This window comes from Aptenodytes forsteri, unplaced genomic scaffold, assembly GCF_000699145.1.
Source record: "Aptenodytes forsteri isolate BGI_AS27 unplaced genomic scaffold, ASM69914v1 Scaffold15, whole genome shotgun sequence".
Classification (NCBI taxonomy): Eukaryota; Metazoa; Chordata; class Aves; order Sphenisciformes; family Spheniscidae; genus Aptenodytes; species Aptenodytes forsteri.
In genome coordinates, this window is record NW_008795129.1 from 8,062,057 (window position 1) to 8,089,828 (window position 27,772).

General features: G+C 36.0%; 1 protein-coding gene across 1 annotated transcript; it reads left to right on the plus strand.

Annotated features, from left to right (window-relative positions):
• TNKS2 (tankyrase 2) lies at positions 1-26,584 on the plus strand. Its single transcript, XM_009278015.1, has 26 exons — positions 1-253; positions 1,228-1,323; positions 1,641-1,677; positions 2,000-2,075; positions 3,419-3,513; positions 4,693-4,759; positions 6,464-6,650; positions 7,588-7,709; positions 8,225-8,316; positions 8,406-8,484; positions 9,511-9,682; positions 10,396-10,475; positions 10,908-11,053; positions 11,486-11,651; positions 11,953-12,172; positions 12,579-12,688; positions 13,381-13,569; positions 14,347-14,599; positions 15,249-15,331; positions 15,941-16,061; positions 18,595-18,692; positions 19,329-19,403; positions 20,473-20,578; positions 22,182-22,368; positions 23,765-23,921; positions 24,217-26,584. Exons 1-26 carry the CDS (start codon positions 1-3, stop codon positions 24,277-24,279), a joined length of 3,330 nt encoding a protein of 1,109 aa, XP_009276290.1. The 3' UTR covers positions 24,280-26,584.
• Positions 26,585-27,772: the final 1,188 nt, after the last annotated feature.

The following is a 27,772-nucleotide window of genomic DNA, read 5'->3' on the forward strand; positions in this document are numbered from 1 at the left end:
ATGGAACAGAGTTCTTTATCTCTTCCAGGTTTTGGTCGGAAGGATGTAGTTGAATATTTACTTCAAAGTGGTGCCAATGTCCACGCACGAGATGATGGAGGCCTTATTCCTCTTCACAACGCTTGCTCTTTTGGTCATGCCGAAGTTGTCAATCTTCTCTTGCGGCATGGTGCAGATCCTAACGCTCGGGATAATTGGAATTACACTCCCCTTCATGAAGCTGCCATTAAGGGCAAGACAGATGTCTGCATTGGTAATTTCCTCCCACTCTTCCTGTGACTGACTCATTTCTTTTCACTGTGAAAAATCAAGAACTTTTTAAAGACCCTTTTTACTCTCTGAAGCTATGGCTGATATAAGGACTAAAACGAAAAATCTTTCATAAACTTAAATCCATATGCCAGTTTTATAAGAAACAAGTTTTTAGATCTGTTTTTGATAATTGCCTAAGTATAAAGGTTCACATTGACATCATGGGGAAAGAGCTTTAGAGTGACGTGGTGGAGCTAGATTCTTTTCTACTTCATCCTAGACTCTTAGGCTGCCTTCTGCTGCTACTCACAGTGCAATGGAAAGAACAAAACTGGTTTTAATAATGGATTCATTCTGTCTCTATGTGTAGCAGCCGTGTTAAATTAGCTAAGGATAGGAGCTAAACTTCAATTATATTGACCACTTGTTTTGCTGACACAGTTCTTAAGGGGTAGGAAGGGGTAGAAAGTTAGATATGTGTTCAAGAAACTAATTTTTTGATTAGGTGGTTTGTTCCCATTTACTTTATTAAGGAGCACATCTGGAGAGTTGTATATATAACATCGCCTGTTTGGCCCCAACGTCAGTGCAAGATGCATGGCCTGCTACTGCTGTGTACAGTTTAGGGCATAGTCACTTGTGCATTTGAGGCAGCATGCTCTGGAGCTGATGGGAAGCAGCTACCGTTTTTTGTGGTGTGTCAGTCACAGTCTTTCAACTGAGATTGCCTCCTGCCAGTCTGTGGTTGTTCCATTTCTGCTCTGCTTTTTTCTCGTGAAATGTGTCCAGGTGTGTTTCACTAGTTAAACTGTTGACAGCTGACATTAAGGAATTCTGACATTAAAAATTTGAGAGGGGAAGTTAGGATCAGTAACTGGATGTTTCTTTTGTTGCTTACGGCTTACAGTAATGATACATCTCATAAGCCTTGTCTTGCAGAATTGTTTTCTCATGGAAAACTTTGGCATTTTGTAGTACTGCTGCAGCATGGTGCTGAACCAACCATCCGGAACACAGATGGAAGAACAGCTTTGGATTTAGCAGACCCGTCTGCAAAAGCAGTGCTGACTGGTAAGTGATAATCTTTAGATTACGTTATGACTCATAACAGTCGAATGAATGTAATGCGGTATTTTGGGTATTTTCTTTCTGATATTACTTTAACTTCTCTCTGTTGTATAATTCTAAACAGAAATTCCCATATGGCCTTCATCATCTCAGTCACAGGATGTGTTCTGGATAAATAGTTTATTGTGTTAGTTTGGTAATGGACTGTCAAATTTTTAGCATTTATGTTCTCTAAAATTTTGGAAGAGGAGGATAAGTAGTGAACTTCACGTATATAGATATTTATTTAACAACTAAAGAAACTCCCTTTTGTCTTCCAGGTGAATACAAGAAAGATGAACTGTTAGAAAGTGCCAGGTATGCATGTTTGGAAGATATCTGGAATTCAATTATATTTTCAGAATTGTCTGGGGGTTTGTATGTAATGAATATATATGTTGGCTTCTGAGCTGGCATTCCATCTAGATGCTAAGCTTTGGCTGTTATCTGTGAAGAAAGCTACAAAAATAATTATATAAATGCATTTTTGCTTTCCCTTTAATGCTGACAATACAGAAATGAATGTGTTACTTCAGAACAGATCTGCTGAACATTATAGCAAGGGAAAATATAAAACCATAATAAGCTACTAAAAACTGGAATAAAAAGAATTCTGCCCGTTCCATATCTTGTTTTTCAGGAGTGGAAATGAAGAAAAGATGATGTCTCTTCTTACACCATTAAATGTTAACTGTCACGCAAGTGATGGCAGAAAGGTATTTTTGTTTAAAACCTGATTTAAAATTAGTTCACTCTTACATGTTTCACAGTTATTGTTTGACCGGATTTTAAGAATGTTAAACATAGAATCTATCTATTTTCTTTAATATATGTGGGGAAATAAGATTGTGCCTCTCTAGCAGCTAGCTGTTTTTGTTTGTTTGTTTAACCTTAAAAGGACTACGTAGGTATTTCCATCTAGGAGCAATAAACAAACACCTTTTCAGTTGGAACTTCTGTCTGACCTTCATATCTGCAGTGATAAAGAAGGGAGGCCTTTTCATAGATTCTTGTCCCTATCGTGAAGAGATGTACACAGGCCCCTTATTTGCCATATACCCTGGGCAAGTTATTGCTGCTGTTTCAGGAACAAACTGTTCATCTCTACAAGTATTGGTAAAGAACTATGTGAAAGAATGTTCAAAATCTCCATTCTAAAAGTTCTGATAGTCTCCTGGGTTCAGCCCCTAGCCTACCGAAGGTTCAGATTATTAAGTATCAAATTTTGGCATCCTCGTTGTTCTCATTAGGTATGTGTACTCATTCGCTTAAGTTTTGTTCGAATGAGTTTCCCTGTTTAAGGCTTTGTGGTAAGATACTGGGATCTCCAAAATACCTATGCATCTCTATTTTCTCACCTTCTAGTTACGAGACTCATTCTCCAGGAACTATATAAACCCAGTTCAGTTGATGGGTTTGTAAATGAAGAGGATAAGATTTCTCTTCACTAATTTGTAGCTCTGCCCTTGGTGCTGCTGATGGGTATGCTTGAGTGGGTTTGCTAGAAAAGGATCATAGAGCAGCTATCTGACTGCTCTGTGGAGGCTGAGAATTTAGAAGAGAAGATTAAGTTTCCCCCACACCCCACTAACTTATTGCACTCACAGTTGTGGATAACAATCTCTGTTGATAATTTCTAAACTTAATCTATTAATTGGCAGGGAGACCTCTTTATAATTTAGCAGTCATTGTTTCTAATGGCCGTCTTATTTCACCTTTCACAAGGGATATAGTTTGTTCCAGCAAAGTATTTATAGTTATAGTAGGCTAAAAGACAAAAATGGACTGCAGGACTCAAAAATCCTTTAGGAGGGCCTTCGTTGCCAGAATGTGTTAGTGATGGAATAAATTCAGGATTTGTGTTTATGATGACTGCGAGAGTAGTCAGTAAACAGTGAACATAGTTATCAAATGTCTGATTCAAACACTCTGGTTTTCTTTAATGTTGCAAGTATTTTAAGGACTTCAGTAATTAGTACTGTTAACAAGTTTTGAAAAAAAAAATAAAATCAGCCCTTGATTTTGTGTTACTGATTACTTCTACATTCTGTCATTTCAGTCTACTCCTTTACATTTAGCAGCTGGGTATAACCGTGTAAAAATAGTACAGCTCTTACTGCAACATGGGGCTGACGTACATGCTAAGGATAAAGGGTAGGTTCATTTTTCCTTTGTTCAGAATAAACAGAATTTGTTAAAAATTGAGAAGAAGTAAAGAATAGTAATACTATATTAACCATGAAGAATTTCTCACTTGAGACCATTATGCCATCTTTAAGCTTTCTGTTATGACAAAAATGCAAAGTGTACAGGCTTAAGACTTGTGAATCAGTAGAATCCAAATTGAGCTGACCATAGAACATGCTGCCTTTTAGGTATCACTAGCCAAATTATTCTCTCTTGTTTAATAAAATACGTTCATACACCACTGTGAAGTCAGCAAATATTTCAATGGTTGAATCAATCTTAATTTTCTTTCTACTTTTAAGTTTCTGCACTTCTTTTTGCAAGGAATGTGATAAAAATTGAAGATCTGTTTCCCAGAGGTTTTATTTGGACTACATTTTCAAGCATTTGGTTGTTATGTCAGGAAATGTAGTGAAATATAGACATGCTAAGTTTATTTAGTTACATAAAATATAATGAAAAACCTATTTTTAATATGCGTATTTATGTACATTAAAGATTATGGAAAACAAACTCTTATTCCTTCTTTTTCCTAGGATCACTTCACAGCTACATAAATAGCTGCCCGATCAGACAGCTTTAATTGTCTCCTTGGGGTGGGAATTCACTTTTGTCATTTCTCCCTTACTAGCCCACAGTGAAAGAATTCACTTTTGGCAATTTCTCCCTTGCCCCTAAGACGACTGGGTTTGAGAGAGTATGAAGCCGGCTTTAAAACCTCTGTAGCTCTGCTCTTACTGTAGAATATTGTACAGTTACTTAAACATTAGCCAATAAGACTTCTTTAGTTTCCAAGGGAGAAGATAATCTTACAGCAATGTACTTGTGAAAAAGGAAGTAATTACTGTCACTCCTGAAAATCCCCTGCAGATAGTTCTTCCTGCTTAGGGTTCTGAGTCTGAGCGGAACCATTTCATTTGCAGTAAGACAGTGCAATTAATTTCTCATCTTCTGAAAAATACTGATGGGATTTTCTGGGTTCTTCCTCAGCTTCTTATTTCCCCTCAACTTCATTTGAACATCTCTGATGATATTTTTGTAAAATGTTCAAGATGCAATGTAGTACCATTTGGAATGTTATAGATGCATTTGGAATTGAAATATGCCTACTAAGATAATCATTCTCCCCCTTTCTCTCCTATATAGAGATTTGGTGCCACTTCACAATGCCTGTTCCTATGGTCATTATGAAGTAACAGAGCTTCTAGTAAAGGTTGGTCTTTGAAGAGATTAAATTGCGTATTATTAAATAAGAATAGTTTATGGTAGATTAATGCAAGTTGCATTTTTTTATTTACTTTGTACTTAAATTTACAAAACTTAAAGTATGATAGATTGCTTTTGCTCTACATGCTAGTTAGTGATTGTTAAGCCGGAGCTACAGAATCTTCTGCTTGCAGAGAAGCTTTTTCCTTATAAATGTGCTTTCTGTTTTTAATTCCCTCTGCTCCAAAGTTGAATGTTTTTGTACCACCAAGTAAGTACTTCTTATCTCAACCTTCCCACCCTCACCCAAAAAAAATCCACAAAAACTGAGCAATATTGTGAGTTTGACAATAGAAAAGTCTTTCAGAAGACAGAAAGGTGTCAGATTCTTTGAAAAGAATACTGGTAAAGATCGTAAATGTTTTAAAATTAAAGAGTAATCAGTGTCTTGAGGGAATGAACTTTACAACATCAATTCTGGCTCTGAATTGTAGCCTTCACCCAAAGAAAGAAAAATGTGTCAATTTTACTAACGTAAGTGAACTCTTAGAACTGAAGTGGCTTATCTGGATTATGTTAATCTTGAAAATAAAGTATGATGCACATAAAACTAGTGGCTCAAAGATGTGGCCTGCAAAAATCTGAGAGTGTTGTCCGCCAAGGGACTTTTGAACTCTGCCCATTCTCAGCTGCTACAGCAAATCATGATCATTATAACAGCTGGGGGTGTTCTCTTAGATAACTCTAGATGTTTGGATGCTCAGGGAATAGGTGCTGCTGTTCTATCCTGTATGTCTCAGGCCCCACTAATTCCATGTGTCTTTATATTTGTTTAGCAAAAATTAAGTAAAAAATTATTGCAATGAGCATATACTGTAGTAAGTATGAATAGTCAAGATTTTTTTTTTTTTTTTTTACTTCAGAGGCCAATTGTAAAGTGAAGCTTTACAGTTGTGGTACTAGACAAAAAAAACCCTCTTTGCCTAGACACTAATGTGTGTCTTAACTGTTAAGCTCGAGTTGTATTCCCTGTTGGATTTCTGCGCCGGTGAATCTTGAATTATATTTTGCAAAGCACTACAGCTTTAACAGGAGCAATGGGAAAGAGCATGTCCTATCAGACTTGCTTACAGACAGAACTCAAGGTGCATACAGAATGTTACTGGAGAAGAATTACACAGATATTAATCATCCAAGAGTATTACTTGCAGGACCTCATACTTAAATGTTTTGAATTGAAGTCAACTTTGAGCGCCTATCTCCTCCTAGATATCTTGGCATTCATATCTTGAGGGTATTCACAGAACATGTATTTATCTTAGTGCAACTGCTCACTCTAGACTTTTTCTAGCGCAACAAGAAACAGGAACTTGTTCAAAGGTGATTTGGAGTATATGAATTAGGTTCTTTCTCCAATTTGACCTGTAGCAGAGCTACTCTCCTTTTAGAGATACTAGAGAAAGCCTGAAGAGACTAGCCTGCCTTCGGCTTCTTTGAATGTACCTGTGAGTCACTAGAGGATAAAAAACTGCAATGTGCTGAAATGTTGTGTTATATTGAAAATGAATGTCTGGAGAATGTCTTGGATACAGTTTGCGTACAAGCATTGATTTTTATTTTAACAGTGTACTGCATTGAAACTAATGACAGAAGTCTTTTTCTAATGATCCGGTTTTGATACTGCATCTTTTTTACCCCTTTCCCTTTCAAGCATGGAGCATGTGTGAATGCAATGGATCTGTGGCAATTCACCCCTCTGCATGAAGCAGCTTCTAAGAACAGGGTGGAAGTATGTTCTCTTTTGTTAAGTTATGGTGCTGACCCAACACTGTTGAACTGTCACAACAAAAGCACCATTGATTTGGCTCCAACACCCCAATTAAAAGAACGATTAGCATGTGAGTATAAAGTGTGATCAGTTCTACAGTTATAGATTGTAATGTGTACGTAGGTTCCCCAGACAGTGACCTGCCAGAAATCAGATTTGGAAAATGCTTACACTTTCCAAGCAATTGTGCAATGTTAGACAGTACATTTCACTGTTTATAATTTGAGATTGCTAGATTTCCTGAATGTAGGCATTTAAAATAATTTTATTGTCAGTTTTATAGTCATGTGGTTGTGGTGGGTTTTTGTAGCTTTTATTCCCTGAATACACGCGTTCCCTCACGACCTTGTCAGTACACTTTCATTTTCCATACATGCTCCTGTCATCACATCAAGACTGTTGCAATATTCATTTTTATTCCACTGTGTTTTGTTTGAAGGAACAAAAAAACATAACTGTTTAGAATGCTGAATATGTTTGAGTATGCCACAATCGCTCTAAGTTCAAAGAAATTGATGAAAGGCATTGATTTTTGTCCAGTAAACTTGAGGAGCTGAAAAGAATGCCCTCAAATTCTGTCCTTGAGTGGTCAAACAATAACTTTCTGGGATACATACAAAAATTACCAGTAAATACTACATTAGACTTCATGTTAGCATCTAGAAATGGCTTTCCAAAGACAGGTCAGAAGTAGAGATTTATATATGCTTGAATTGGTACACATGCGAAGAGTGGAACCTAGAACAGTGGTGAGTGAAATAGATCTTGTTCAGCTAGTTTGGATGTCTCTGGCTTTGGTTTAGAAAAAAAGCATATTCCTGTAGTGTTTTGACTTAGCTAACAAGTTCTGTCAAGTGATGTAAAAGCTTAAGTCTGAGTTGGAAATGTCTGCACCGTGGTCTGCTGAATAAAATGAATATTTTTATCTAACTGAAAGAAACAATCCTCTTGATCCTTCTTGAGTTAAGGAGTATAACCTTCTGGTATGTATGTATTTCTTTTTAAAGATGAATTCAAAGGTCACTCACTGCTACAGGCTGCGAGAGAATCAGATGTAGCTCGTATAAAGAAACATCTTTCTTTGGAGACAGTGAACTTCAAGCATCCTCAAACACATGAGACAGCATTGGTAATATCTCAGGATTTGTTAATTATTTTGCATATATTGTGGCTGACCTAAACAGACTAGGTAATAGTTTAGAACTAAAAATGTCAGTGTCAAACAGTGTAATTCAGACCAACCTGGAATATCCAGTGTCTAGTTAAACAAATAACATTGATTAATATTTTGTTCTTAAGGTTAATGTTAAGACTAATCCTAATTGCCTGTTTAATTTAGGTTGTCTAAATGACTGTGTTTCTGTAGAATAGTTTCGTTTTAAGCAACAGCAAGCTACGTATGTTAGCTTTGTTTGTAAAGCTTGAAGGTTTCCAGCAATTATTGGAGAGGGAGCTCTGGAAAATACCAGAGTAAATCCAAAAGCCCATGTGGAATCTCCTGAATTAATAAGCTTCTACATGTTTGGGGGTTTTTCTCTGTTGACTTTGCACCCAACCAGCTCTTAACTGCCAGTTGTTCAGCAAGCAGTAAAACCTGTATATTGCTAGCTAGTTGTTAATGCTTACAATTTTTAATGTTCTCAGCACTGTGCTGCTGCGTCTCCATATCCTAAGAGAAAACAAGTATGTGAATTGCTGCTGAGGAAAGGTGCCAACATCAACGAAAAAACAAAAGAGTAAGCGGTTACAAATGAATACTCCTAAGTGTTTGTTTAGAAGATTTTGCAAAATACATTTTGAATTATTCTTTTTTTTTTTTTTAAAGCTTCTTGACTCCTCTGCATGTGGCATCAGAAAAGGCTCATAACGATGTTGTTGAAGTAGTTGTGAAACATGAAGCTAAGGTATGAGTTACTATTCATGCTTTTTTTTTGTTGAGGTTTGCCTACTATATAGGTTCTTATAGCATGAGAATGGACAGCTGAATAGACAGACTTTTCTAACATAATTCATTTTGGAAGGTTGTAGATTATACACTTAAGACATAGGCCATCAATCCATCAGTACAGTCCTATACATTGAGGTATCATCATTGTTTTGGTCCTATTTTATATAGTTCTTCTCACTGTTAACTGAAAGCTCGTAGAGTGTCTTATTTGGTGCTTCATTGTCCAGCAGTAGTAATGAAATGCTTAAGGAAGAAAAAAATAGGGGATATATACGAACAACAAGAAGCTAGACTGAACTGTAAAACAGGTAGACTTTACGTGATGTGTGCAGTAAAAATGACAGTGGAGGCAAAATGTTAAATCATAACACAGTGTTTAGTTCAAATTTCCACAAAAAGAAAAAGTGGAAAGGGGATGCTCTCTATAATGCATGAATCCTCCAAAACTAGGAGTTGAATCTCTCTCATGTAAATTTGATTACAGCCTGACTGCTGTGAAGTTTCCAAAGCAATGATCAAAAACAGAGGAACAGTAGGGAATACAAATAACCTTTGGGTGCAGAGTTTTAAATTGTTAAATACACTTTGACTGAAACACATAGAAAGTCCTCGATCTGAAAGACCACAATAAGCCAATGCAGGTAAAAGCTGTTCTACATATTGGCACTGAAGATTTGTGCTGCCATGAGCAAAATAATGGCCTACCTCTGTATGTGGTAAAATTGCTGTAACTGTTTGTTTACGCTGGATTATTCACATGCCTCTAAAAGGGGACTATTCTTCCTCAGTAAATGTAGTTACAACTTTATGAACTGCTTTTGTTTAAATTTTATCTTTTGAAATGTCATGACCTTTGGAAATACACTGAATACGTTCTTTTAATTAAGGTAAGAAGAATACTGGTGAAACTCTCCCAGTCAGCAATGAAAACAGCTTTAATATTAAGTTTGATGGTGGTATTTCTTGTCTGTGTTATTTTTAGGTTAATGCATTAGATAATCTTGGCCAGACCTCTCTTCATAGAGCAGCACATTGTGGTCATCTTCAGACGTGCAGGTTGCTGCTGAGTTCTGGATGCGATCCTTCCATTGTGTCTCTGCAGGGCTTTACAGCCTTACAAATGGGGACTGAAAGTGTGCAACAGCTACTACAAGGTACAACTGACTTATTCGGGATCCACTTCTGAAGTAATGTGGTGCTTCATTTTACTTGCCATTTCAAGTGCTGTCAAGAAATAATAGTGAACACAAGCGCAAAAAAAAAAAAAATTACTTTCTACAAAAGACAGTACTGGGTTGTGCAGTTCTTATTCCATAACCGCATCCACAGGGAGAGTGCCTGCTCTAGGTGTAGTTAACAATATCGTTTACTCTCTAGTATTCAGCTACACAGATTGTCAGAGATGCTCAGAATGTTTCATGGTCTAGCCACCTGGAATCATTTTGGAAAAATCCTGATGTAGGAAGGAGGGAATCTTGTAAGTAGAAAATGAGTTTCAAAAGCAAAAAATGGCTGCTTTGCATTTGTGAGCAGAGGCAACAGGGCATATGGATTTTCAAGAGTAAGGTTTGGACATTATACACATAGGTAAGCTTCTTGGTACAGTCTAATTTTGAAACTGAAATAAGAATGTTTAGTTGGTTCCACAGTGCTTCAAAATGGATAGGAAGCGTGTTGCTAAAGGCAACTTTGGAAAACTGCTAGAGCTAATAGCTACAGTCGTAGATAGTAAGAAAAGGCAAAACTTGTCTATAATTGGTTAACTTTTTTTAAGGTAAATCCTTGAAATACTCAAATGATTTTCTGTCTTAACAAATTCCTTCAAATACATACACTTACCTGTCATGCAACCTCATTTATTTTGCAGAAGGTATCCCATTAGGTAATTCTGATGCAGATCGACAGTTGCTGGAGGCTGCAAAGGCTGGAGATGTGGATACTGTAAAAGTAAGCTTAAACCTGTCCTAAAAATAAGAGGGAATTATATCCCAAACTATAATTTCTGAAAACAAGCAATGGAACAGCCCTTCACTGACTGCTTTAGAGTTGTGACCCCTGTCCTTAAAACCTTTGTATTGCACAAATATTACAGATGACAAAAAGTAATGTTCACCACCTCCAGAAGTTTGTCTTATATAAAAAGCGTAAATAAGAAGTCACAGGTGTGGATTTGGAAGGAGGGAGTATTTAATTATTTTTTTCTTGGGACACAATCTGTGAAAAATAAAGGGTTTATGTAAAAATAAATGAAGAAATAAACTTTCTTTTAATGAAAACAATTTTTCAAAATCAGATGTGTATAACAACATTTTATGACTAAACTAAAAGTGTGCCAATACTATATATAGTGATGTATGTTTTCTTTTGGGGATTTCACAGAAACTATGTACAGTTCAAAGTGTGAACTGCAGAGATATTGAAGGACGTCAGTCTACACCGCTTCATTTTGCAGCTGGATATAATAGGGTATCCGTTGTCGAATATCTTCTTCAGCATGGAGCTGATGTGCATGCAAAAGATAAGGGGTAAATACTCAAATGTATATTTTCTTGGCAATTGTAACTGCTGATATCTGTCAGCTCTTGAATATTGCTAGCTGATAAGCATCCCATCTTGCTTCAGACATTCAATTTTTTTATTTTCATGGAAAGTTCTGTTAGAATGAAGCTGTTCAGAATATCCACAAAAGCATTTTGCAGTACTTGAGACTAGAGCGTCAAGAATTTTTCTGGCCCTGTGTTTTTACTTCTCTTCAGTGCCACTGCTGATTGCGTTTTTACCACTTTGGCCTTAGATATTCCTACTATATTAGACGATTGTGGAAAATTTAAAAAAAAAATGTTTTTGTTATGGTTTGATTGTTGAAGGTGCACTGTGTTTTAAGTTTATATCACTTTGTGAAAAAGCACCCAATTTTTAAAGACAATTTTTCTCCTTTTTTTTTTAATTGTTTCCAGAGGACTCGTCCCTTTACATAATGCTTGTTCATATGGTCACTATGAAGTTGCAGAACTGCTGGTTAAACATGGTGCAGTTGTCAATGTAGCTGACTTGTGGAAATTCACTCCCTTGCATGAAGCTGCAGCAAAAGGAAAATACGAGATTTGCAAACTCCTGTTACAGGTATTACATATGCTGGAGAGACGTTACTTTCTTTTCTTTCTTGTTCAGTCTGAAATGTGATTGGGCTTCTTTGAGAAATTGATTTGTGTTTTGTGGTTTCTAAATGATTGTAGTTAACTATGTTTTCAGTAAAAGGGATACTATTAGCAACTATTTTGTCCTTTCTCACACAGTAAATGGAAGGCTCTCTCTGAAGGATCCGAATATGTGTCAGAATATTTGCTCAATAAGGCATAAGATGCCTAAGATGTAATGTGTTTATTCTACTTACATACTTACGACCTGTTTTTGATGTGCACAGCACGGAGCTGACCCTACAAAGAAAAACAGAGATGGAAATACTCCTCTAGACCTTGTTAAAGATGGTGATACTGATATTCAAGACCTACTTAGAGGAGATGCAGCTCTACTAGATGCTGCGAAGAAAGGTTGTTTGGCCCGAGTAAAAAAGCTGTGTTCACCTGACAATGTTAACTGTCGGGACACACAAGGACGGCATTCAACACCACTACATTTAGCAGGTCAGTGTTTTAATTAACGGGTTTGATCAGAGTTATTAGTTACTGTGGCTGAACTTTCTATGTCTAAGCAAGTTTAAAGTGTAGCCTCAAGCTAGAGGATTCCATATTTTCTCTTAAAAATGTATATTAACCTTATGTTCCTCTTCTAAACTGTTTAACTCTAATGACTTTAATTTCCTATTCTCTCTAGCCAAAGAGGCTCTTTTATTGTTTATTGGCAGAGGTTCTTAAAACCAAATACTCTTAAATAGGATGAAGCTGTCTCCACTAATAGATAATACACTGTCCTCACTGGGATTGACATCTTAACTTTCAAGTAATTTAAGTGAATTATTACTTCTCTGCAACCTGTTGAGGATGTTTTTTTAATATGTTCTGTTTATTCTGTCCTTTTGCAACCTTCCAGCTGGTTACAACAATTTGGAGGTTGCAGAGTACCTGTTACAGCATGGAGCAGATGTGAATGCACAGGATAAAGGGGGTTTGATTCCTCTGCATAATGCGGCATCTTACGGGGTAAATATCTCAAACTTTCTGAGGCTTTATTTATTTAAAAAAACCCCAAACAAGTAAAAGTGATACATTTCATTGACAGCATTGTGAGCCAATACTCTCTAGAAAGCTTTTGCCATTGAGTTGTAATGTAATCTTATTTGTAAAATGCAAAAAAAATAATTCAATCATAGTCAGCTCATTGTATAGGTGAAGACTCTTCTGAATCTGTAAAATCATGGTTGGCATTTACAGAATTGAGTTTTCTGAACATGAACACTTAGAAAGCCAGCAGCCAGCCAAATTTTATCAGCAAGTTCTCATTTTCACTTATTTGGCTGGTGTTGAGACACTAATTGTTTTTGTGGACTTCCTGGATCTTTGTGCTTGGATCAAGTCTTTAATCAAAACAGTTGGAGTACTTTCCAAACTGGAAGTTCAAATTCAGGCTTTTTTCCTTCAGATTCCCCTGGATTTCGGATTCTGTTGTAGTCTGTCCTTTTTTCACAAGAGAAGAAACCTTAACTTTTTACTGGTATGTTATAGGTGAGGAAGAAAACACCTTGGTTTAATACTTTTTTTTTAATCATGATTAGAAAGTAAACGTATCCTAAGAAAATTCAGAATGAGGATTACAGAGAAGTATCAGTAATAGTTCCGAGTTAGTTTAATGTGCTGTGGTACCTTGGAATTTAACAGGTGTTTCTATTTTCCAGCATGTTGATGTAGCAGCTTTACTTATAAAGTATAACGCATGTGTGAATGCTACGGACAAATGGGCTTTCACACCTCTGCATGAAGCAGCCCAGAAAGGAAGGACGCAGCTTTGTGCCTTGTTACTGGCACATGGAGCTGATCCTACTCTGAAAAACCAAGAAGGACAAACGCCATTGGACCTGGTTACTGTAAGTGATGGGGCTGTTTTTGGGAAATCTGTACTTACCTGCCATTTGTGGCAGCTCATTTAAAAACTATCCTTAAAAAAAAAAAAACAGTAATACGGCAACTTCTGCGAAATTTAAAATACTGTGGTTTCTCTGGTGTTTGTATGTGCCTAGAAAGGAAAGTCAGCAGAGCCTTTATAAGCCTTCTTTAAATATTTTATTGCTCAAGACTTCTTATTTCAAGATGGAGTAAGGGAGGGGGCAGAAACCACAACAACAAAAGGAATTCATGCTTGCAATTTGATGCTTTTAATTCGGTACTTATAGTTTGACTAATACAAAAATTGTGGCAATAAAATGTAAGCAAATTTTGTAGCAACATAAATTTAGGAAACTATCTGGCTGTTAAGTTTTTGAGTGGGTTTTTTCTAAGTATGATAATACAATTCAAAGCTACACTCAGAGTAACTGTTTTGTTTTATAAATTCTGGTTGCCAGTAGAAGCTTTTGTTCGTTTTTCCTAGGAAATGAATTCTGTTTAACTGTCCCTAAAGTTTTTTAGAAATACTGAAGTCTTTGCTTTTTATCTTATTACCGGTTTTATTTATAAACATTTTACAGTTTTGTGTATGCTGTTGGCACAAAAGGCCATTTGTACACTGCGTTGTAAAATGCATATTTTTCCAATATGTATGTATTTATTTTGCAGTATACTTAAGAAGTCTGGAATAATGATAATGCATTCCAGGAAAATACATTGTGTAAAAGTGTTTTAATAAATTGTTTTCTGCTATTTAGGCAGATGATGTCAGCGCATTATTGACAGCGGCAATGCCTCCTTCCGCCTTACCGACTTGCTACAAACCTCAGGTTATAAGTGTGTCTCAGTCTACAGGTTCTACAGCTGATTCCCTGTCTTCTGTTCCATCCAGTCCATCCAGTCTGTCTGCTGCAAGTAGTCTTGACAACTTATCTGGTAGTTTTTCTGAACTTCCTTCTGTTGTTGGTACAAACAGTGCAGAGGGAGCTACTGTTCTGGAGAAAAAAGAAGGTGAGGCTTTCTCAGTGAAGAATGAGTAACATTTTCTACCATATGGTAAAAAGAATACACAAGTGTGAAGTTTCCCATACATGCACACAGTTACTCTGACATATGCAGTATCCTTATTCCTTATGATGTCATTAACGAGGAACAGAAGTCTAAAAGTCTTGTAGTATAAGATTTTAGTACTTTCCCCTTACAGAATCTTTAAAATGTTCCTTTTTTTGCTGTACAGAACCAAAATGGTGAATTGTGTTTTAAAAGAGAAGTCAGATGGAATTTGGCTCCATACCAAGCAGTTACTTTACTACAAACTTCACCTAGTTTCTAAGAGGCTATTCTTAGATCAGATATCTTGAAAAGGTTACTTCTATAACGTTTTAGTTCTCAAAATATTTTCTGTTTGAACATGCATTGCTGGTAGCTAGTTAGTTGCTTATTTCACAAAGGCTGCTCTTGGGGGGGCTAGAAGTCTTAGAGTACTAGGGTAGATTAAGTAATAGTTGCAACCGGTTAGTGATAGAGATATTTTTATTCCCCATTTTCAGAAGACCAGGGATTTCTGTCTCTCGTTATTGTCACAGACAGTGTGAGATGTGTATACTTTATTTTACAATACATCTATGAAAGTTCATTATGAGTTTTTCTTCTTACCCAGTTTCAGGTGTAGATTTTAGCATAAATCAGTTTGTGCGGAACCTTGGCCTTGAACATCTAATTGACATATTTGAGAGAGAACAGGTAAGTAGTTATATTTATTTCCAGATACTCAGCTAGAAAGCAAGGGAATAAATACTGACTGTTTAGAATAATATAATGAGAGAGATTTAAAATGAGTGAATGTCAGAATTAGTGGAATGAAGGAAAGGAGTGTGACTGTGGATTTTTTAAATTTATATGTAATACAAATATATATTAAAATATATGTGTATATAAAAAACTGGGAGCAATAATGTCCATATCAGTTTGGGAGTGTAGGCATGTTTTCTTTCAGCAGTATAAATGGTGGAGTAAATAAGTAGTCAGTACTGATTAGTAATTTCTGGTTTTGTTTCTATTGGCTTGAATAAATCTAGAAAATTGTATTTCTCAATCAGAAACATGATCCTTGCAGGCAATACAAGTTACACGATTGTAGTTTGTAGTATATTTATTTAAAGACAAAAGTTTGGAGAAAACAGTTGAGTAAAAGTAAAGTACAAGAATAATACACTGAAGTCTCCAATGTTCATGTTCTTTTCACACTTGCTTTTTATCTCAACTATTGTGAGGTGTATTTTCACTGTCATTGGCAGCTGTTCTAGTCTGTTTATGCTGTTGTACAAAAAAATGGTGTTGCTTTCATTATAGATAACGCTGGATGTATTGGTTGAAATGGGACACAAAGAATTGAAGGAAATTGGGATTAATGCTTATGGCCATAGGCATAAAATCATTAAAGGAGTGGAAAGACTCATTTCTGGACAGCAAGGTATATACTTGTTTCAAATTATTATGCAACACTGCCTTCACAGAATCCATTTTTATAAGTGCTTTAGATTATTCCAAATTGTATCTCATTAAAAAGAATTTATAATAAAACTTGTCCTAGAAAATGGCACTTCAAATTAAAAGAATGTCTTCTGACTTGAAACATAAGCCGTTTTATTTGTGCTGTGAATTACTGTGAATCTTGCCTTTCAGTTCCCTAATTTATTCTTTTTTCCGTCGTGATCACTGTTTTGCGTTTACTTGGGTAAAGTGTAGATCTAGTGGAAAATGATTGTAAGGTTTTTGAGGTAGGGAGTATTTATCTTCCTTGGAGCACTCTGGAGAGCAGAGCACATTCTCTGTTGATGGGTTAGGGCCTGTTATGTACTGTTCCATTGGGTTCTGCAAAAGAATACTGTGTGTGCTCTCTTAGAAAGCCAGCTGAAATTCTTATATATACTTTTCTTTAAAAATACAGTTAGTGTGCTTCCAGTGAACCACAATTAACATAATTGCTTTGTTTAACAGCTTCAGCTTGTATTGAAGTTTATGCTAAAGCCTCTTTGTTTGTGCAGCACTGTTGATAGCAGCACAATCCTGGGAATAGTATGCTTCATTTAACTATGGCTGCATAAGAGACAAAAAAAACCCCAAACTTTTTCCTCCTTGTCTCACTGAAACATCACTTACTATCGTTTTGCAGTGTTTCATAGAAATGGAACAAATTAGTTAGAATTGGTAGGATTTTCTTCCCTCTTGAGACACCATCTGTGAATTCTCATTCTAAAATCTGCACTCCATAGTAATGAGAGTCACTATCCCAAGCTCTAAATTATTTTTTGCTCCTTAAAACAGTATTAACCAACCCTTAAGATAATCCTTTTCCTAGCAATGAAGTATTTAAGTGAATCTTCATAGTTTTCTCTTAATTGTCAGATGGTTTTTGACAGATTCATTGAGTATTTTGGATAGAAGCTACTTTTAAGGTGTAATTTCAGCCTCATGTCCTGTTTGAGTTCTAAGTTTACACAACCAGTAATCATATACTGGTTTTGCCTTCCAAGTAGGACTGATGTATTTTTGAACATATGTGTATTTGTACATATTTTAATAGTCTGTATATAGACAGAATGTCAAACATCTAAATCCTTCACCACCCCCATTCTTTCTAGACTCTTGCTGTCTTGCCATAAAAGGCCTGACATTTTCATTTCTAACATTAACCACAGGCATAAGTACTTAAACTGAATATTTCAACAGCTCTTAATTTCTTTCTATGGTGTGTTTTTGGGGCAGGGAGGATTGTTGTCATTTGGTTGTTTTGTCCATTTTCTATATCTTGCCCTTGTGCTCTTGCACTCAGGTATGTTTGTGTTGGTATTTTGGCATCTCTTCCCGAACACAGTATAGCCATTATTTTGAGGTTAGTAGGGCTTTTGTGGAAGAGCTTTATTTTGGTGCTTTCTTGCCAGTTTCTTGCTCCTGAACACTCTATTCCTGTTGCACACTGCTGACATGAGGCTCCTGACTGTGGATGAATCTGTAATTTCCCTTTTCCCCACATTATTCCTTTCTAGAGAGATTATGACAGACCCAGCATCTAACTCTGGTCACCTGCTAGTTGTCTGGGAAGGCTATGGGAAAAAAAGACACCTGATAACACACTGTCTTGTATTCTTATGTCCAGTAATTACATTGCCATTACTTGCCAGTTGTGATTGAAGTCTGTATGTAAATTGACAATGGATTCTGCGTAAAATTCCAATTTTTTTTTGGCATATTTGGAACGATAGAGAAGTTTCCTTTAAGCATTCAATATCCTTTAAGCATTCAGTATCAGGCTAAGGCCTTTTACGTTCACAGACTATCTTAGTTCTTTTGTCAGCTCTTTCTGCATGATCCGTGGGAAAAATATTCCTACTGAATTAACACTCCAAGTCATTTCTCTTGTTCATGATGCCATTGCCATCAGTAATCACGGACTCTGTAGAGGGACAGGTTGCTCACTGTTTCACTGCCTAGAGTTGAAATGAACTCTTAAGTAAGCAACTGCTTACATGTAGTTTCCCTGTTATGTACATTAACATACTGAGCTAAACACAGACAAATGGGTTACTGTGTCTGAAATGTTTATTCTCGTTGAGAGAATGCTCAGTATCCACACATCAATGAAAATGACTGCCACTGATCTGCATCCAGACCCAGCTGCTGTGCTTCTGATGGCATTTATAGTGTATGCATACTGACATATGGGTAGGGGTTATAAACAGAGATGCTGAAAAAGTTTGTTTGAAACTAATAAAATTATTTAAGGGATCGCACTTTGACATCTGCAAAAATGTATGTGGCTGATGGAAGGCAATTAAAGTCATTGGTAATCTCTGCCTTCCTTAGCAGATAACCTCTTCATCTTGTAAACTGAGTTTTGAGAAAATGGTCCCTCTAAAAAGAAAAATCTCTTACTGGTTATCATTCCAAATCAGCAGTCTTAAAGCAGTTTCTGAAACTGTTGTTGTGTTTTGTTACATTCACAGGACTTAACCCATACCTGACTCTAAATACTTCTGGAAGCGGAACTATTCTCATAGATCTTTCCACTGAAGATAAGGAATTTCAATCAGTAGAAGAGGAAGTATGCCTTTCTTTGTAGTCTCTCAGTATTTTTGTTACTTCTACTAAAGATGTAGATAAAGAAGTATTGATAGACAATTTAACAGTGCAGTAAACATCTCTTAAGCCTAAGAAAAACTTGCATAAGGATACTTCAAATTTCCAACTTTGACTGCACCACTTATAATCTGTGCTCATCACGTCCATAATTTTTTTTACTTACGTTATTATTGCTTGTAGTATTTTTAAAACCTCTACTGTATAGAAAAGCTCTTTGATATAACATACAAATTCTATGCTACTGATTGCCTGTCTGTTATATACAGTTTTAAGTCACTTCCTTCCAAAGTGTCATAATCACACAATCACACAGACAATATTCTGAAGAAACAATATTTTAAATAGATTAGTTACAAACTTTTTCAATTTGAAAACTAGACTATGGACTATTCAAGATACAGTTTTTAAAAAATCATTAAACCTGTTCATGTGCATCCACAAAATCTGGCATTACTTAACAGTCATTGCCTAAAAATTTCTTGTATGTTTTTTTTTTTAAGACGGAATTAGTTCTTTTGATTATTTGACTGTGTGAAGGATATGTGTTTCAAATGTGTTCTGAAACAAAGTGATCCTTCTTAAAATTCTCAATTTTCAGATGCAGAGTACTGTCCGAGAGCATAGAGATGGAGGACATGCTGGCGGAGTCTTCAATAGATACAACATCTTAAAGGTAGCTGTTGCATTTTTATAGTCAATGGTTACACCTTTAGAGTTTTGGCTGAAAAGAAAATGTCCATAAAATGTTCTACATTTGTTTGTTGAATTCCATAATGTGATAAGATCTGCCGTTCTGAGACACACACAGGAAAAAGATCATCTTCCAGGGAAATTCAAGGAATAAGATTATATGAAAAAACTGCTTATGGGTTAATAGTCATTAAGAAATTTTATGAGAAATTGACATAGAAGGACCTCACAGAAAACTGCAGAATGTTTGAAGAAAAAAACAGAAGGTTTTATAGGAAACAAAAGAAGGTTTCTGTTGAGGGAATGGCAGGGGAAAAAAACCAGCAAGAAGTGAAAGCAAAAATCTTGAAGCATGGAAGTAAGGGTACCTATTTTGGCTTGATTTAACGCCAAAGAAGCTTAAAACATCAGGCAGTAGACGACCTTGCTTTAAATAATTTAGTGGAATTTTGGTTTGCATTCATGTTTTTTTCTCCCCTGAAGAAATGGTAATTTTCATTAAAATGATAGAGATTTTGATTTGCAAGTAAGTACTACTAAGTTTTATTCTGAACTGATGTTACAGTTTCCCCAGTAGAATTGATATGCTATATCTACACACATAAAGTTTTGCCAATGTCCAGCATACCTCTGCAGAGAGTACATAATTTACTTTTAAAAGTGTTCTAAAAGTCTTCATGGAAGACGCTTCTTAATTTACTAGATGATCTTTTAACTAGTGGTTTGGCATCAAGCCATGTTTGGAGTGATACTCAAGTGTAACTGTGACTAAGCCTGCCAAATTTAAATTAAGAAGGATTGCTCAACAGATGTTTAAAACGAATTGATTCTTAATTAAGCACATAATTATGATGTACTTAAGTTATGCTACAACAATCAACTTCTGCAGGATAAGTTAGAGAATTTGTGTTTCACTGAGTTCTAAGGAAAGTATTCTTGTTTAAGTGGCAGTGCAAGTGTACTGTGGTATAGCTCCTATAGGTTAAACATCTGTCAAGTAAAGCAAACAAGTTTTCAGTTTCAGGGCGGAACTTACATTTTGACTGTTTCAGATTCAGAAAGTGTGCAACAAAAAACTATGGGAAAGGTACACTCACAGGAGGAAAGAGGTCTCTGAAGAGAATCATAACCATGCTAATGAAAGGATGCTGTTTCATGGTGAGATACTGAAATGCACCTTATGAATTCGTTTCACCGTCAACACTCTCTATGGGAGGGTTTCTACTGGCTCAAACAAAGTAAATTTTCTCAGTGGAAGTAGGTTCTAGGTTTTGCATGAGTTTTATATGAACAAGTGTTTGTATATGTCACAATGGGGACATACAATGCACTGCATCGTTCTTATGAAATTTGCATCTCCTTGTCTTTCCCTAAAGGAGACTTCAAGTTCTGAGTGAAAACATTTCAGCAATTATGAATGGAGATTAAGGGGTGTGCCTCCTCCTTGGTTAAGTTACTAATTCTGTTTTATCGGCTGTATGACCAAAATGATTAAGGGTCAAACTTTATTCTGCTACGGGTTGTTTTGGGGTGGGATTTTCTTGTTTTCTTGTTTTTGTAATTGATAAGTTAGTTCTTGTTCATCATTCCAGAAAAGATCGCTTATAATTAGCAAATTAAAGCCAATTGAAAGCTCTCCTGTGCACATATATGTAGTTTGTCCTGACGAGCAAATTAAGCAGGTTCACGGTACATCCTCACAATGAAAGCTACGTAGTTCCCAACATAATACATTACTGTTGGAAGCAGCAATAACACAATAATTAACTGCTTGCCCAAACTTGTAGATATCTAAATCCTGTCTTTTGACTGTGGTCTTGTACCCCTGTAAGAGGAAACAGCCTCTTAATGGAATGACCTGTCTTTAAAGGAAAGGCTTTTAAATTAGTTAGATAATAACAAAATTATCCCTGGAACAAAACAATTAATGCCTTATGAGTGTTCTTTTTTTTTTTTTTTTTGAGTCTTTAGTTTATATAATTTTTTTTAAGCATTAACATATGTCTTTAACCATGTATGCCACTTGCAGAAGATGACGAGCAATTGTCATAAGTTTTTCTCATTCTCATCTGGAATGTTTTTCTGCTTCATACATGGTTTTATCATCTTTAGGCTGGAGGATAAGGCTTTGGACTATTTTCACTATAATTCCCAACATAGCTCTGAAATGCCATGTTCTCTTAGAACAGCTTTTCTCTGAAGGTGCTTTCATATTTATATATACTGTTACAAAAATCCTTACTAAAAAAACCTGCACTTTTTGTGAAAGTTAATGGGTATCAAGTGTCTTGAGATGCAGAATCCAACCATTTTGAACAGATTATTCTTTAAGGCTAAATTTTATGACCATTGCAAGTAAATAAATACTGGTTTACGTTTATTGCTTTTTAAATGCAATCTACTTAGTATTAGGAATAAGATGGGATTTGTGTAGCAATGCATTCAATGAATCTTGGTTAGAATGAAGCTCTACTAAAGGGAGTGGAGATTCATAGAGCTTTCTCTTGCAGCAAGAGTTGTCTCAGATGATATCCTTTGTAAACCTTTGTTAAAAATGTCCACTTATCAGCTGCTGTCATTTGTATAATACCTCTAGCAAATTGGCTGTGTAAATCTGAGGTCAGAATTTCTGGAGATTGATTTCCTTGTATATGTAGAAAAACTGTACCAAAAAAAAAAAAGTTGGGAATGGATGATTGAATTGTGATACATACAAAAATCTGTATACTGTATTTTCACTATTTTACTTCCTTTCTCTTAGGCTCCCCATTTGTGAATGCAATCATTCACAAAGGCTTTGATGAGAGACATGCCTATATAGGCGGCATGTTTGGAGCTGGGATTTATTTTGCTGAAAATTCTTCCAAAAGCAATCAGTATGTGTATGGAATTGGAGGTGGCACTGGATGTCCAATTCACAAAGACAGATCTTGTTATGTTTGCCACAGGTAAGTCATTCAAAAGAATGCCTTTGTATATTGCGTTGTAGACCATCAAGTCAGCAGAGTCTCTCTCTGAAGAAAAATTTGCTTGGTAACCAAACCTCAGCACTCTCTATATTCTGGGCCTAATAGAGACTTTCAGAAAACTTTGATGTTTAAGTCTTAAAGAACCTAACCAAACCTTTGCCCTTAACTTATTGTAAAAATCAGACTTAGGTAACCAGGGAGTGAAGAGTATCTGCTAGATGCTTGTGTGAAAGATGCAGCAATATGAGGGTTTAGTCCATTGCCTGTTATAGAGAAAGAAGAAATTCAGTGATACTTGGATGCTGTACATGCTCCTCTTTGAGGAGGATGTACTTTGTAACAGTCAGCCCCCACATCACTGCTGCTTCACACACTAAAATACAGATGTGGATTTGTGGACTCTTTACCACTAATTGAGTTGTTAAATCCACCTTTCTGCAGAACACCTATTACATCTTATTGACACCATCCGTTCATGAAGTTAATTGTGGTAGTGGCCATCGTTTCAACCAGGGGAATATTTTGTGTGTTTGTGTGCATGATGCTTTGTGTTGGTATCATAGGGATAAGGTCATTCTTCCAGTTTCCTTCCTTGAGTCTCAGCCCCTTTTCACATTGCTTACTCTTTTCTGGCACTCTCAAATAAAGAGGATAATCTTCTAGAATTACAGAGGATGTCAGAGTCTTTTCATGCTTTCTAAAGTTTTTTGAGTAAGTTTTTCTTAATTTGTCTTGTGTGAAGAGTTAGAAAAGCAAAAGTTTTGGCTGAGCAAAATGGTACATAACATTGGTCTACCAAAATGCTGAGATTCCATTGCCATTGCAGTAGTACATATGTAAAGAAATAAGTACCCTTGTTCTGTCTTTTTATAATGAAAACAACATAACCTACTGACAAATGCTAGTAGGAGGTATTTTGTGTTGACCTAGAGTTTGCACTTGGCCTTGATGTTGATTTGGCTGTTAGATACAAATCTAGTCTTAGAACACAAGTGAATTATGTTGTTAGTATGAGTGATGGGGGGCACCCTCAGAAAACTTCTTAAAAAACCAAAAAAAATTAAAAAACAACAACAACAAAAAACCACAAAAAGGTAGTGACAATCTTTGAGTACATTGTTAAGCATGCTGTCTCCAGTCATTAAGATAAACACTTTTTGATGTTACTACCAACCCTTTCCTCAGGCTAAAGAGCTTTTCCAAAGGGAGCACGATTCAAAAGAGAAGTTCAGAATTTTGTGAACTACAAAGAGTGACTAAAGTGGCTTTAAAGTTCCACTGTTCTCCTCAAGTAAAAGTTTCAAATTATGAAGATAGTCTTTCTGGAGCTTCACAAGCATTTTGTATTCGTGGTCCTTTTTCCCTTTTAACACAGGCAATTGCTGTTTTGTCGTGTAACACTGGGCAAGTCTTTCCTGCAGTTCAGTGCTATGAAAATGGCTCATTCTCCCCCAGGACATCATTCAGTTACTGGGCGACCCAGTGTAAATGGATTGGCATTGGCAGAATATGTCATTTACAGAGGGGAGCAGGTAAATAGCTTTTTGGTTTGGTTTTTCAGATTCGGGGGGGTGGTTAAGGCATGTAATGTGTTGGGGTTTTTTCTTACTTTCGAGGTGCTAGGACTTGCTTTTGTCTTAAAACAAACTTCAGCTGCAGTTGCAGGTGAAAGGATCCGTGTTTCCTGAATGCTCCAGGCATTTTATCTTTGACATTTTGCCTTTTCTTTTTCTTTGGCATAAATACTTTTTTCCCCTCTCTAGCAAACATTCTGAATTTATCCAGAAAATGAAATCATAATAAAGAATGTGTGTGTCACTCTTTCAGGCTTATCCAGAATACTTGATTACTTACCAGATTATGAAACCTGAAGCCACCACTGAAGCTTAAGACAAATTACTTGTGGGAAACCATCAGACTTTGGATGCAAAGATACCAATGGCTGCCATCCTGTTAATTACAACGAGTTGTTGAAAAACTTTCATCCACAGGTGGTGTGGTAGCAAATGTGAACAAAATATACCATTTTTTACTTGATAAAGCTTTAATAATGTACAGTATGTTTTTCTAAAATTTCAGACGTCCTCTTTTTCAGCACTTTAACAGATACCATTCCAGGCATAAACTGGGGTTTGGCTGTACTAAATGATAAACAAAAATTAACTTGAAACAATGGTTTTATACAATACTGCATTGAAATTTAGCAGAAATTATAATGCTCTATACAGGAACTCATTTTACTAATATTGTGTTCTTTAAAACACTGCATTTACACTGAAAACATTTTCATTTGTAAAACTGTAAATAAGAGCTTTTGTACTAGCCTGGTATTTATTTACATTGGTTTGTAATATAAGTGTTTTAGAACTGCAACCTTGTACAAAATGTTTTTTCCAGATGTTGGTTTGTTCGTCTGTGTTTTCTCATGCACGATAGATTTGAAAAGCCAATTTTTTTCAGGGTTTATCACTTATTTGTGAGGGAGAAAGCAAATTTTATCTGAAGAGGTTTAGAAATATTCAACTTTAGATTGAATACACAAATTTTTGTTCTGTATTTTTATTTAAGAAATATACATTCCTGAGAATGATGGGCTATGAAAATAGAATATTCCAGCTGAATACTAAAGTGTTTTTCCACCTACTTCCCAGAGTTGCATATTTTATTTCTGTAAAATGTCTTCTGAATTTTTTTATTTAACTATAGGTATAGTTAACCTGTATCCTCACTTCAAGGCTTGTAGACCTTGCAAGTTACAGTTCTAGTAAATTATTTTCTTTGAATGTAGTTGGAAAATTAACCTCAAGGAGGTCTTTCTTGAGTTCCTCTTGCTTACATTTAAGCCAGGAAGTTAAATAGTTTATTCCTAATATGAGGGCAAACAACTTGGCCTTTTTTGTATGCTTATTTTGGTAAATTAATCTACCAGTTGGTGCCCTCAGGATATGAGTATTGTGAGGTGGAAATGTTAAAAACCATCCTGTCGTCTCTTCTGTTTCTTTCATGTTAACATTCAAGCTGTAGTTGAAGCAGGTGCATAGAAGTGTGTTTATCTGCAGTTTGGCTGAGTGGAACTGGTCGGGGTTCAAGGTTCTGCTCCCTGTGCTCGGCCAGCTGGGTGAGGAGTGTGTAAGCGGGACGAGCAGCTCTTCATGGCAGCAGCTGCCTTCGGTAGCCCTGATAAGACCGCTTGGGTGGAGGAAGAGTACAAAACGTACAACCCCCTGTTCAAGTCTCATTCGGGGTTACTGAATGCACCCATCAGTTTGGTCAGCCCTATCGTAGCTCTATTGTATATTCTGCTTCTCTTCCATCTGCAGTTTTTACCTACGTATTTCAAAAATATGTAAATACAAATTATAGTTCATTTGGGGTTAAAGTGGTTAGGAGTATATTTTAGTTGTTTCATATTTCTGCATACAGGACACTGTCCCAGAAGACAATTTGTTTGCAGGGCATGTTACCATACCATGGTTTTAAATGTAGTAACTGGTCAAGATAATGAAATCGTCTTGCTGATGTGGTGGTTATGTGATTATGCTCTATGTAAAAATGTATTGAACCTTACCCAGTTACGTGGGGAATCTGAATAATAAGATTGCATAACTCTTGCAGAAAGTAATATTGGCTATGAATAAAAAAGGCTTTGATTTTTAGGTACTTTCTCCCAGCATGTTGCCTGTTCCTTCGGTATAGTAATGCTGGAATTGGTGTTCATGCAAAATCTGTTCAGTATGTTTAAAACTTTTTTGTTATTGCTAAAATGCTTCATTCTCTATGAATGATCACTTAATGTCTTGTAAAATATTGTGGTATGATAGCATTTTAAGTGGTACCACAATGTTGGTTTTGTCTGTTTGGGGATTTTTTGAGCTGTTTTTTGCATGACATACCTTGCACTCTGAAGATGGAAGCTGTAATGATTTGATAATACTGACTATTGAGGTGAACCTTTAATCTCTTGTGCAATTAGTTCTGCTTTACTCATCTTGAAGTGTCTTTACATGTGCTGTATAACATTCCATATCCATTTAACACTAAATAAATTTAATTCACTGGTTTTCTGGTAGCATGGGAGTAATTACAGTCGTAGTATGTCAACCCATTGTTTTAAATGTAAGCATGCACAATACTATAACAAACTACATCATTAGAGGGGAAATTAATTGCATTGAATAGAAAAGCTGTTAACGTGGATGAAAAACTGTAAATACTGTGGAAGCTTGTAGTTTGGTATATAGCTAACAGCTTTAGCTGCCAGTGAAAATGTTTTAATAATAAATCTAGAAGTAAGCTTCAATTTATGCATTTAAAACTCCATTATATGGTCCAAAACTGAAAAAGAAAACTGCCTTACGTTGGGTTTTGTAAAATGAAAAGTAACCCGGAAAGTCTTACCTTTCAGATAACTGCATAGGTAGCAGTATGATACATACGTGAGCAACAACAGAAGTACTGCTTAGATCACTTGTAGTACCGCAATAAGTAAATAATTTTATTTCAGTAGGACCACTTATATGGTAGGAGGTTTCCAAAACCAGACTTGTGTAGAAGATTTAAATAGATATGAGCACTAGAGGGCAGGAAAGCAAATGTTTAGTAAGATTGAAGGTGATGAAAATCTTTAAAGTATCTTGGGAGTACAACTTCTGATAAAATTGCTTCTGAAAATTCCACCTATCTAGGCTGTAAAAAATTAAAATTAACTTTCCATTCCAAATTAGTTTTTTAAAAACTAAGTAATGAGTATAAAAACAACTGCTGCAACTAAACAAATTGAAAATGTTAGGGTTTTTTCTTAAAAACTTTACTCATAACTTAGACCTTAGTTCTTAGAAATTAGAAAATAATTTAGCCAGGCTCTTCTGTCATATATAACTGAAAACATAAACATAACTATATGTAACTGTACATAAACATAACTGTACAATGCATGTTCAAGAGGTATGTTGGCACTAATTTTGAATGGAAATAACTGTATAAAAGGAGTTGCCACTATCTTTTCTACCTTGAACTTGCTCATTAAACACCATGCTGTGTGTGTATACATATGTGTGTATATATGAGTACACACACACACTTGCTCACTCTCTCGCTCCCTTCATTCACCAAGAAGCTGAGAAAAAGTTTAAAAAAGTGACTTCTCCAACAGCCCACCATTGTCTGTGAGGGTGCTGCAGCCTAGGAGCCAGTTCCCCTTCTTCTGCCCATCTCCTGAACTTAATGTAATAAAAGAGTTTTTCTCTTTTGCTGGAAACAGCAACAGAATCCCATGGGTGGCTTGCCTTCTGCCTTCCAGTAAAAAAGTATAAAGGCTTGATTTGTACTCATCTAATGCAACAATACAGCAAAGACTGCTTTCTCGCCTTCAGTGAACTGGAAA